Here is a 13,766-nt window from a genome sequence, read left to right on the forward strand (position 1 = left end):
TCCATTTGTGCAAATAAAAACATGGTTTCAGGCAATTAGTCCCCATATGTCACTTTTTTCACCCCATTGTTTAAGCCATTACTGTTACATCTAAGGGGAAATTCAATTAATATGATTCTATCTTCAAAATCCAGGATCATAAATAATGTCTTAAACACCATGAATCAATAGCCTCGCATGAGCAGCAAATACAGAACACACTAAACTCTAAAAGCTTAGACCTGCAGTTTCTGGCACATTGGTCTCGCTGTTCACATCAACACTAAAGGTAGCAGAGGCTCATGTCCAACCTCTTGGACCTGCTTCACTGCCCTCAGAGGGCTAAAAGCTCTACTGTGCCTGATATGGGGGGTGGGGGGCAGGATGGCTGATGTCATTATTTTGATCCACCAATGTTTCATAAAGACAGGTAATTTCTGGCAAATCCATATATACAAATGCATTAAAAACTTGCCCTTATTAATGCTCATTTGCTTTGGTCTAATTTTCATTTCTAAACTAGAATTTTTACTTCTATACTAGTTTGGGGGACTGTTCTGGTACAGTTTCCTTTCCTTTACAACATGATGGACATCATTCAGTTGATTTAAAATGTCAGTTTATGGCAATAGGCTGAAAGTCAGTATTTTGCTTTTTTTTTTTTAATTTTTTTTTTGCACTCCAGCCACAATCCTGATTCGGTTAAATTCCATTTTTATCTCCTTTAGAATTTTTCAAAACTGTTACTAGATTTCTCCAGCAGAGGGTGCTGTGCACAACATAAAGCTACATATTTCACTTACCAGTGCTCAACTGCTTCCACAATGACTTGACATTTTAAGACTACTATTGGTCTCATAGCAAAAACAATTAAATTATATTGAAATGAACCCAAGTGGCAACTTCTGAGAAGTCTGTTTCTAAGATATTGTTTATGTAGTCAGATAGTAAATTTACAAAATTTATTTTCTGTTACTTAGCAAGTATCAATTTCCCTTTCCTGTTTCTGTTTACAAGAAAATAGTGTAATTATTCAATCTAAAATGTATTCTCTTAAAAACTTCATTTGCTCTCATTGGAAAGTTCAGTAATGACAAGAAAATATGTTCCTAGCATTGTAAAATTGTTTGGGGGAACTTCAGCAACATTTTGTTCCAAGATAGTGATTGGGATTTTTAAATAATGACATAATTCATACATACTCAAAGCCTTCTGTGTAATATTTAGGTAGCAACAATTTTTATGTTAAAACAAAATAGATATGTAAAACAAAGCATACACACTGTCCAGACAGGCACTGTCCAGTAAAAATATAATGTAAACTGGGTATGTAATTTTAAATTTCCTATAGCCACACTAAAAAATAAGAATAAACAGGTGAAATTAATTTTTTATTTCTTTTTTAGAGATGAAGTCCATGTTGCCCAGGCTGAGTTCCTGAAATCCTGGCCTCAAGCAATCCTCCCACCTCAGCCTCCTGAGTCACTGGGATTATAGGCACGTTTTATTTAGATTAATATATCCAAAATATTACCATTTCAATGTGTAACCAATGTAAAAATTAATAATGAGATATGTATTTGGAGAAGGGTACTCATCTTCATGTATCTGGTGTATTTTACATTTGCAGCGTATTTCCATTTGTACTAGCTTTATTTCAAGTGCTCTGTTGTTCCATGGAGCTAGTGGCTACTGTACGGGACAGGGCAGGACTAGAACATTTCTGGAGCCTTTGATTTGTAAATTAAGCACCTCTACAGGAGGAAGGACTTCTTCTACCAGAAAATGCTCCCAGATCCAAGATAACTGTAAACTACAAAACACCCTTTGGGGTCTGACTTTGGAGGTGTAATTTTGAACATGTTTAATTCAACTTTGTGAGTTTAATTAAAGTTTTCATTAAACTTAAAAAGTGAATTCAGTTCGGTGCATTATAATTTGGTGGGGGGATGAATGTTTGTCTTCTGTTTGCAGCATCTTTCTCTCTGCTGAGAAAACAAAAATTGACAAAGACTAGAACAAGATCTATGTCTGCTGCCAAAGTGAAAAGTTGTTCCTGTTGCATGATACCTTAGTGGTGATGGCAGGTTCTTCACACCCAGACCAACTGTCCTTTGTGTGATTCTAGCCTCTTCAATAGATCTTTGCTAACACACCTACTTCATTAGCCAAACCACTGATGTTTTAGTCCCTGGGCTTGCTGGCGATAAGGAGTAACTTTTAATTCCCCCTTATTTTGCAGCTACTGTTTTTCCTGAAAATATACCATGTTTTTTTGTGTCATACAAAGAAACTAAGAGGTGCCTTCATTAGTAATGGAAAATTTAAATACTAGCTGACATATATGTGGCTCTTTTGTTCTACACAAAGCACTTTCACAGGCATCATTCATTTGAGAGCATACAGAGGCAAAGGAGCAGTGCAGAGAGACAACTAGGTGTGGAGACAGAAGTCCAGGTTTTGGAAGACTAAATCTATTTACTGTTTCCCAGCTGGGTGGTGGTGATGTTGAGTGTGTGTCACCATAATCAACCATGACCAGGGCTTTCACTAGCTGATGTAGTGTCTTTGTACGATTTGGAAAAGGGTGCCCACTTGGGGTGTACACGACCTTGTAGGTACACAGCTTGGCAACTAGATAGCAGCTTTGAGCAAATTAGAAAAAAGTACCCCTATGTCTTACAGGCCAGTATCAGGGCAGATGGCTTGACAAGTGAAAAGGGCAGGATTTTAGACCCCATTTGCTCTCCTGCACAACTTACATGGCAGCTGTGACTATGACTAAATACTGATTGATTCTCATATATCAGGCATCATGCTAGGAACTTTACATATATTAGCTCCTCTATTCCCTATTCGTTCACTATTAGACATCCTCACTTTACACATTTAAACCAAGGCTCAGAGACTGAGTGCTTGGTTACAGTCACAGAACGAATAAGTGGTGGAGCCAAGATGAGAAGTCTAGTCTATGTAACTTCCATAAATCATGATCCCAACCACCACATTACATGGGGCAAATTATCCTTCCCAGGAGTTATTCTAACAGCTAAATCTGATTGCATACATGGAAAGGCTTCACACATTTTAACACACTAAACCGATCTTTACAATTGTGTTAATAAAAATCAGTGATCAGAATATTTGCTAAGATGATTTTTAAATACTTGAATTTTAAGATTTTCAAAGAAGAACCTACAACAGAACTGGTTATAAAAGTAGCATATAGATTGGTTACAAAGTAGCACATAGAATTCATCTATGGAGAAGGGGGTTGATAAAAATAGACATTTATAACAAGACAGGCATTATCAAGAGTCACTTGCCACAGATGACAGATAAAGCTTAATTGTTATGAAATTAGTATGTTATATTAAATACTGGTAGGACAATTTATTTCTCTTTTTTTTTCTGAGACAGAGACTTGCTGTCACCAGGCTGGAGTGCAGTGGCGCGATCTTGGCTCACCGCAACCTCTGCCTCCCGGGTTCAAGCGATTCTCTTGCCTCAGCCTCCTGAGTAGCTGGGACTACAGGCACACACCACCACACCCAGCTAATTCTTGTATTTTTAGTAGAGATGGGTTTCACCATGTTGGACAAGATGGTCTCAATCTCTTGATTTCGTGATCCACTTGCCTCGGCCTCCCTAAGTGCTGGGATTACAGGCGTGAACAACCGCACCCGGCCTATTTCTCTTTTTTAAGGAAACCTTGAGTGATCTGGTCACTGGTTTCATTCAGGAACTATTTTTATCTTGTTAATTAACAGTTATTCAGTAGCAACATGGGAGAGGAACAGAGTAGAGAGGAGAAAAGAACATAAAAAAGATGAAACCTCTTAAACTATGTTTATGCTTCTCTCTGAACTAGAACTTTGAACAGTTGCACCTTCAAGGAAAAAGATAAGTTGTCTTTTTAAAAAGACAGATTTGGGTTTTATTGTTGCCGGTCTGTTTTTGAAGAGAGGAAAGTTCTGACAAGAATGAAGTGTGGTTGGGGATATGAAAAGAGTGGCGAGAAGGGCTCGAGTTTGGCATACAATTTGATTAACTGAGCTTTAATTATAAAATGTGCGTAATGGTTCCTTCATTACTATTAAGTTTAATACATGAAGAAAACCTGTGCCTTGAAAATTCCATCCTCATTTTTGCTCTAGTGGCCTCCAGTGCTTGATTCTTTAAGCCTGGAAGTATTTGCATTTCATCTAATTGTCTAAAATGGAACCAAAGTTTATCTGGTCTTTAAAACTGTGGCAAGGAAATGCTATCCAGTTTTTCCAAAATAGCTCATAGAATCTAAGACAGAAGATTATATCATTGTTTCTTCATACCTTGGAATATTATGCAGCCATAAAAAAGAATGGGATCCTGTCTTTTGCAGGAACATGGATGGAGCTGGAGGCCATTATCCTTAGCAAACTAATGCAGGAACAGAAAACCAAATACTGCATATTCTCACTTATAGGTGGGAGCTAAATGAGAACTTGTGGACACAAAGGGGAACAACAGACACTGGGGCCTACTTGAAGGTAGAGGGTGGGAGGAGTGAGATGATCACAAAAAATAACTAGTAGGTACTAGGCTTAGAACCTGGGTGAAAGAATGATCTGTATAATAAACACTGGCAACACGAGTTTACCTATGTAACAAGCCTACACGTGTAGGTTTGAGTTTAGTTCTCAATCTTTCTGAGCCTTAGTTTAGGCTGAGGCAGAGAATTGCTTGAACCCAGGAGGCGGAGGCTGCAGTGAGCCGAGATTGTGCCACTGCACTCCAGCCTGGGTGACAGAGTGAGACTCCATCTCAAAAAAAATAAAATAAAATAAAATAAAGAAAAGAAGTAGACCTAGATTTGGACCCCAGCCTTACTACTCAGTGGGATAACCTTAGATATGTTACTTGACATCTCTGAACTTCAATTTCTTTATAAGTAAGGTGGAATTAAAACCACCTGATTTGCAGTGCTATCCTTTCTTTTGAAATTTTCACATATGAAGGTATTTATCAGTGCCTCATGAATGCTAGACACTCAACAATTACTATTTTCCCTCTATTTTGCTGTAAAGGCATCTTTTAATTCATGGTAGGTGGTAACTGTGTCTTATACTAAACCTTTGGCATGACAATTTTTTCTATAGAATAAATATAATGTGATAATGACTCATAATTATCAAGGGCTTACTACATAACAAGAATTGTATTTCATATGTGCCTCACCTAAATTATTCTATTTATTCTCAACAATAACCGCAGGAAGTTAGGAAGGTAATCTCCATTTTGCAGAAGAATCAGAGGCTCAGAGATCAAGAAATCTGCACAAGGTTATTCCTCAAGTACCCTACACTTCATCTTGCTCCTTTGTTCACACCTTGAAACCGACTGGAGACTATGCTGAGTGCATTCCAAAAATCAGTGAATTAAAAAAGAGTGGATTTTCTGGAATACAAATTATATCTCTAATAAAGCTGTTATTTAAATAATTCCTAATTTGGAGTGATTAGGAAGTGAGTATAAAGGAAGAATTAGCTCTGATATTTTTCTTTTGGCATCAGACTATGGTGAGCCTGTTCTCTAATTTTTTTTTTTTTTACATTTTTAAAGGAAAACTCTGCATCAAACACCTAGTCTCAAAACCAGACTATTCCCAATGTCTACTAAGAAAAACTGCTCTGGTTCTTAGGGTCAGACAGCCTGAAGAAGTTGTGTATGACAAAGTGACATGCTCAGACATACCAGTCTTACTAAGTCAAAGAATAAGACACTGAAACACCACAGACTCCAATAATTACCCTGAAACATTTTTTAGAAACTAATTACGGCCCAAGAGAAATTAAAAATTTATGAAGGATACTGAAATTATCTGGGAGAAACTTGAAAAAGCTGAAAGAGTCCAGAAATAATTCCAAAAAGAAAATGTGAACATATTTTCTTCAAAATGCTCAGCATGCCTTGCATACCTTCCATTATTATTTCACCCTCTGTTTGCCCAGTTTTGACTTAGAAAACTTTCTTTGGTATTAGAAAGACTGATATATGTGATTAAAGATGGAATCATCAAAATACTTACACTTCTATATTACGGAGAACAAAGTTTGTTAGACTAAACGGAACTTCATGCCTTATGATATAGAAAACAGCAATAAAAGCTGAAAAACTTGGCCAGGTGTGGTGGCTCACGCTTGTAATCCCAGCACTTTGGGAGGCAGAGGCGGGCAGATCACGAGGTCAGGAGATGGAGACCATCCTGGCTAATATGGTGAAACCTCGCCTCTACTAAAAATACAAAAAATCAGCCGGGCGTGGTGGTGGGCGCCTGTAGTCCCAGCTACTCGGGAGGCTGAGGCAGGAGAATGTTGTGAACCCGGGAGGCGGAGCCTGCAGTGACCCAAGATTGCGCCACTGCACTCCAGCCTGGGCGACAGAGCGAGACTCTGTCCAAAAAAAAAAAAAAAAAAAAAAGCTGAAGAACTGGGGTCCTAGCTTAAAATATAAATGTGTGAAATTCAAGTCCTGTTTTACGTAATCTAGTCATTCCTTTAATTTCTGCCTGCAGACATTTACGGAACCAAGGAGCCATCATTATTACCTTCATCCATGCCATTAAGTAACTCGGTTAAATCTTCATTTTTGCTGTCAAACTGATGCTCCTTCCAAGTTTCACCATTTTCACTTCGAAGAACAATGAGTTCTCTTTCTTTTCCTCTCATGGACCCAAAGTGAGGGATTTCCACTATGACAGGGCTGGAAAAAAAATCCACATTATTTTGGTATCAAATTAAATATATTTAGAGTATCGTACTTAAAAAATGTTTCATTAACAGTATTCATTTGAAAATCAGAGGTGCCACTAAGGTTGGGAATGATTTCAAAGCTGCAGAATCATTTGCTAATTAAAGAATATTTTCGAAGCCTGATAACATGCCATCATTCATTCACTCACAAACAGTTCTTGGAGGACTACCATATGTTAGGCATAGGATTTAACAGGAGAAATTTTTCAGTACATATAAATAGGAATTTTGAATCAGAATGGAAAGTTATTAAAGTAGACCATAAGAAAGTTGGTCCATTTTTAAAAGACACAATAGGTGTATTATACAAATGCTAATGATTTAAAAGGACACAGTCATTTCTTTAAAAAAAATTCTATAAAGTTCCTAGTTTGAAAGATGATTGCTATATTTTCTCCTTAGCAAGAAAACAATCAACATGATAACGACTCCTCCAACAGGCAGATTCCATGCCTTTCATGGCCATACGGTTAAGAGAGTTCCTGTGCTTTTCAATTTGTGAAATGGTAGTAGGTAGCTTCAATTCCTGGCTCTAATATAACCTGCATAGGAATACTTACACTTTCTGAAAAAGTACTTGTTGGTTTGCAATGGTCATATAACGACACAGTAATTTTTGACAGTGTCCTTTTGCAAAGGAATGTAAAAGAATGGCTGCAAATTGAACATAGCCAATCAAGCCACGGGAAATAATTTTGTTAAATTTTAAAATAGGATAAATACTAAAAGAGATGAATGGAAGTAAGCAGACCACAATCACACACAGTTTATGTAGTTGGATTGTGCAGCTTTATTTTATGACATTTAAGTAGACAGTATCATTATTCTCCTACAGAGGTTGTATGGAACCCCACTTCTTAACCTATGTGTTTAGGTATATGTGATAACAGAAGATACAGACTTAAATAAGTAAGAGCAGAAAAAGAGATCATCATTATAATGATCAAATAACATAAATAAAAACATGAATATCGATTTATTGGAAGAGCATTCGCTTAAAACGGGGATGATAAATATGATCATTTTGCTTTTGGCAAAATCAGAATTCAAATTAAAGATTAAAAAATAATTTTTATAATGCCTTTATTCTTCAATAGGTAGAAACAAAATCAAGTGTTCTTAGCAGTATTCATAATTTCAAGATTAAGGTATTTACAAGAGTTTTTAACTACACCTTATAATTAAACATTAAATTGTATTTAGTTTTGAGAACAAGATACAATCTTTGCAGGTTAATGTGTCAGATACTGTCTCTGTAAATATTTAAGGAATGTGGCTTTATGTATGATGCTCAATGATATTGGAGAGAAGGTATGAACAAGGGTCTTTGACCAAGGTGAAAGCCAAGCATAGCTTTTCATTAACAGGGTTCTTCATGCAGACTGCCAAGGCAAATACAACAATCAAACAGACAAGCGAACAAACAACAAATACCAGTGCATTTCAGCTTAAACAAAACCAAACAAAACAATTTTATAACTTTCAAAGAATATTCTATCTGCTGTCTATTTACTTTTATTTAAATATCTTATTGTCCCAATACTTTTCAAAATCAGTTTACTTATTGATGACTTCTTCTCAAAGCCCATAAAAAATTACACAGTACTCATGTGCTTTTAAAAGATCTGATTACACACACATACATGCACGCACACACACACACAGGTGTACAGACATGTAATTTATAGCAAATTTTGACTCAAAGCCTGCAAATACCTTCTCTTACACTGGGTTAAAGACTGTCGCTGTCTTTAAAAAGTATCATATTCAGAAGAAACATTTCAAATTAAAGAAAGGTTTACAAAAGCACGAAGTTATGAAAGCAGAATGCTTGCAGTGAATTCCACATGCTTGAAAAGCACAAGATAGGTAGCGGTGCTACATTAAGTCAAGCCACTATGATTTTTTTTTCTTTCAGTGACACACATCAACTGAAAGCATTAAAAAAAAACTTAAAAAAATAAAAATAAACTTAAGACAAGAATCAGACCATGGGTGTGACAGAAAAAAATTGAAAATGGAAAAAAAAATTGTAGACATTCTGTATCTTGTCTATAAAGGTCCTACCCAATAAATTTTGTTCCTTGAGGCCCAAGCTGCAGGATTCGGCTAACCAAGCTCTCACCCTCATTTACAGGGGGAGGATTGGTAGGAAGATGCAGTTTACTGAATAACATCCATGCAGCAGAAAGAGAAACGAGAAGGGGAAATTGTGAACAAACTGTCAGTCACGACAGAGCCTGCCTGATTTGCACCCAAGTGCCACCTCAGAAAATGAATTAACTTTATTTTTCCTTTTTGTAAAATACCATATCACAATGAACTGTTTCCCGAAAAATTTTCTTTAAAAAGACATGTCCCCAAAGCAGCCATAGATTCAACGTGGTAAAATAATTCCAGCATCTGTATTTTTTCCCTAGAATGGTGCCTTGACTTCTACAGGGACCACTGGGGTTCCGTGCACTTGCTGAGCAGAGAACATGCTTCTCGGTTAGTAAAAGCCTTGACCAGCAAACTGAGTTAAGAAAGTATCAGCCTATTAGCCTTTCACAGAATCACACAGCTTTGTGACCTTTGACACTTTACAAAAAGTATACTCAATCAGGTCCAACTAAGCAGTTTTAAGAGTTAACTCTTTGAGTTAACAAGGGTCAAGAAAATCAAAGATGCGTTGTGAGGGCCAAGGTTAACATTGACAAAACAACTTACCCTAAAAATTGTGCCCCTGCAGGACCCATTTCTACCAGCCTACTGGCTAATCCCTCTCCTTCCACCATGGGGGGTGGGTTGGCCAGTTTATGTCTCTTTACCAAACGGCAGGTGATTCGAGTGGGGGCCGTACACTTGCGTGGAGGAATGATGATTCTCATCCCATGGTGACGGCTTCCTCTCATGGAACCCCCTCTCGCGTCCACCATAAAGCTAACCAGAAACCTGTGGGGAGAAGATCAGAGGCCAATTCAAGGATGGAAATAAACTGTGTTCACAGCAAGTTTTGAAATTAAATGTTAAAGTTTATTTAAAGTGACAGACAACGTAGCTATCACTTCCTCTCTTTAAAGATAAATCGGAAGTAAATACGGTGGAGTCACATCAAACATGTATTTAACTTGTGCACTTTGCAAAAACTGAAACACAACTTATTTTTGGTGGAACATGGCCCCCAAACAGAAAAGCCAACTACTTTACCAGGCTCAAATGGAAGGAATAAGGGAGGTTTCAAAACTGGAGTAAAAACTGTCTATTAAGAGGATTCTCATGCATTTAAAACAAAAAAAAACTGTGGTCTTTATATTCAAAGGTCATTTTAACTATGAGTGGTTTTTGCCATATGCTGCCATATGGTTTCCTACAAGTAAGATGAAACTCCACAGTATGTCTTGACATTTATGACTCATAAAATGAATGTATATTTAATCATACCAACACTAATTTTTACTATGATAAAGCAGAATATAGTAAAAGCAGGAGATGACTAGATTTGCTAAGGTGATTTTGATGGAAAGGGATTAAATGTTTTCAGTATAAATACGGGCTTAAAAGCTGTCTGAAATAACCTACATTTGAATATTTTATACAACAATTAAAAAATGGAACTTAGACTTTTAGAAAGTGGCTCTAAATTATATAATTCTGTCATTGGCCTTTTATTAAAGCTAATAAGGAAAAACAGTCTGCATGTATTGATAGGTATGGCAGTGTAAAGAAATTAACTGTTATATTCGGGTAGAAGCATATTGGAATCACTGTCTTCTATCACGTATGCACGGTTCCACTCTCATCATCACAGACTTTTAACACAGTTACTATCACAGAGTTATAAGTAAACATCAATCGGTGAGTCCAATGTGTGGAAGAGTTAAGGTCAGATAGCGGAACACAAATATATCCCTGTATTCTAGTTTCCACATATGAAAATATAGATTACTAGCACAGTACAAAATGGTGATAACTGGAAAATTGTCTGAATTCTTAAGGGTTTTTGGAAAAAAAAATCCCATCCATCAAAATTCTTTACTATTTTTTCCTCTAAAAACAATGCTAACATCCTGCAAACAGAATTTAAGACCTTGCATGGACTTCCTAGCTGGGGACCCTCTTCTGAAGAAGAATACCTCTTGACCTTGAAAGAGTGACCTTTTCAAGCCAACTGGCCTGTGATCCCCACAGGGAGAGGCAATGGGCTGGAGATCATTTTTCAGCCTATCAGATTCCTAGAACCAACTCTCCTCATCAGTAAGGTGGATTCATCTTTACACCCTTTTGCTCGTTTTGGATTTAACCATTTTGCTCTGAATTAATTTATGTCTTTTATAACATTCTATTGATTTTGGGAGATTGGGACCACTATGCTAATCAAGTTAAAGGGGAAAACACTGACTCTCTCAAAAATAAAAATAAAACAAAAATCACTCCTCCCTAGTCAAAGAAAAAGATACTTGTTTGCTTGTACAAGTGTTGGGATGAATTGTTACCAATGCTAAAAGACATGAGGCTCACCTGAAATTGCTCTGGGCTGCCCACATTTTCTTAGACATATGTATATTTAACAACTACTTTTATTCAGTAACAAGGCAATATGGCAATATTATAAGACAAAATCGAATCATTCCCTGCATTTAGTAGTTGTAACTACAAAATCAATTTTTCATTAGGAATAACAGTAACAGAATGGATTTAAAATGATTCACGACAAATTTTGGGCTTGAAGACTCTGTTGTGTCAGTACACACATACACACACACTGGAGTGTTTCCACTGAGAGGGGAATATTTGCCCTGGCAACCGCTGAGTCTCAACAATTTAGATAGTAATTCTGATTGGGTCTGTCTTGTTCACCGCTTGACCTGCAGAGCCAAGCACAATTCTAGCACAAAATAGGGACACGATAAATATTTACTGAATAAATCAATGAAAAAAACTATTTTGCTTAGAAACTGTGTAGGTGAGACTTGGTTACTAATACTAATTGACTGATGGGTGGATAGATAGGTAGATAGCTGATTGGAGCTGAGTGGACTGAAGGTACGGTTTATCAGAATTAAAATAAAAATAGCTCAGCTGTAAAGAATATCAGAACCAATGGAAAAAACACTAGTTAAGATGATATTAACAACAAACTGGAAGCGTCTCTTTCTCTGTATTCTGTATAGCACACAGTGCATGGCTGGGGCTCATCAGCAACCATTTATTGTTCTGAGGTTCTCAACTTCATGGAGTCAACAGACTGAGGAAAAGTGGGACTATTCATTAAACAGGACATGGGTCCTATTATTTAATAACATTATAAAATACAGTGATTTGTTTTACAAACCCGTCTTACATATTCCGTGTAAAAAAGTCATGCAATATAACTTCTAGAACAAATTAAAAGGTAATATGTAATAATATTTGTATCTTATTAATATTTAAACATAGCACAAATTCTACAAATGATCCTAAAACTAATACATGAATGTTTCTAGTTTTAGGAACAGCAGGATGACAAATGCTGATATACTACAGACATTGACACAATCTAATTATGGGAAAAATTCACATAAATTAAAAATACAAAAAGGATGGTTCACATAAAGGACACAGTTATCACCTTGAATCATACTGAGGAAGTGGAGAAGAATAGCTGCAAAATAATTTAGAAAGCAAATGGGAAAAATTAATGTAATATAATTAGAAGCAAGCAACAGAAAATGTCAATGACAAGCAAAGGAAAAATAAAAACCATCAGAAAATGAAACCAGGGCATTTGGCATTTGTGGGACAACCTAGAAAAATATCTGCCTTACGTAGGTGCATAAACTGCAAGGATCAGTGAAATATTTCTAAGTCTACACCAGGTCTATATTTTCCTTTTCCAATAAGCCCACACCTGATGCCATTACTTTTGCTTTCCTGCACGTGTCTATTGTCTCTGTTGTCTTCAATAACGTTCAAGGTGAAGGGGAGATAACTTGCATACTCAAATGCTTCATTGTTTTTAATGTATGGGAAAGTTCATTTCTGATTTTATTATCATGTTTCTTCAACTTCTCAGTTTACTAAATTAAGCCCTAGTACCTTGTCTTTGATTTGTAGAGAATACAAAGTGATGGTTTCGAGTCTTTGAAATATGGTGGCAATTCATCAAGCGTGATTCAAAAAACTCAACATGTTTGCTCCCTGAATGTATCCCAAATGTTGTATATTTTCCTTCTTGAATCCGATTTTTTTTTTTGCTTTTCTAACATTAGACTGATATGCATCGAATATAAATTATATAAATATTTTTAGCAGTTTAAAATTAAAATAATTCAAGGTTTTTCTAATTGAGTTGAAGAAATGCAATGTTAATAACTCAAAAGCCACCATAAAGTTTATAATTTATGAAGCACTTTCATGTCAATTATTCCCATTTGAATGATATTGATCTGTTTCTCAGAATCGTAGTATTACAAAGCCAAAATCTATAACTATACTTTAACCTGAAGCATTCCTGAGTCTGATTTTGTATTAGTAAAATGAGGATAATGAGTAATATGTATCTCACAGTATCATTATAAGGTTCAAGTAAATATAAATGAGACAACACATGTAAAAGATTTAGCACAATGCCAGGCACATGACAAGAAGTTAGTAAACGTTAGCTATTACAATTTATTTTAATTAGGAGCAGCAGCAAATATTTCATATAATATATGAAGCACTTCATGAATATTAATTATTGTTAATTTATTTAATTCCAAAATAATCTGCCCTTGTCCTTGACCACAATTAACTTATGGCCTAAATGCCAATTTCAAAGGCAAAAATACTTTGAGATATTCATCATTTTAATGAATTATTTTGATTCTACTTATATGGATGTCAATTATCCCAAATTTGAGTTACCCAAAGATGAAGAATCCAGTATCTAAAGATACACTAATTTATTAATTCAGTAACTAAAGCAGGTCCCCTTTTAGCCTCCTGCCTCAAATTCTACTGACCAGGGAGGCAGCATGAGGAGGCTGTCTCCTC

At 36.1% G+C, this 13,766-nt stretch overlaps 1 protein-coding gene across 30 annotated transcripts in view; it reads right to left on the reverse strand.

Annotated features, from left to right (window-relative positions):
- LOC105466182 (ankyrin 3) overlaps positions 1-13,766 on the reverse strand; it is a 703,092-nt gene that overhangs the window by 70,964 nt on the left and 618,362 nt on the right. For 17 of the 30 annotated variants that reach the window (XM_071069573.1, XM_071069576.1, XM_071069580.1 and 14 more), the window contains 3 exons: positions 9,480-9,704; positions 8,838-8,936; positions 6,566-6,720 (listed from right to left, as the gene is read on the reverse strand). In XM_071069573.1, coding sequence (XP_070925674.1) covers positions 6,566-6,720; positions 8,838-8,936; positions 9,480-9,704 — 479 coding nt within the window. The remainder of the gene's footprint in view (positions 1-6,565; positions 6,721-8,837; positions 8,937-9,479; positions 9,705-13,766) is intronic. The other 13 variants (XM_011715205.3, XM_011715203.3, XM_011715179.3 and 10 more) reach the window with 1 other exon arrangement.

This window comes from Macaca nemestrina, chromosome 9 (assembly GCF_043159975.1).
Source record: "Macaca nemestrina isolate mMacNem1 chromosome 9, mMacNem.hap1, whole genome shotgun sequence".
Taxonomy (NCBI): domain Eukaryota; kingdom Metazoa; phylum Chordata; class Mammalia; order Primates; family Cercopithecidae; genus Macaca; species Macaca nemestrina.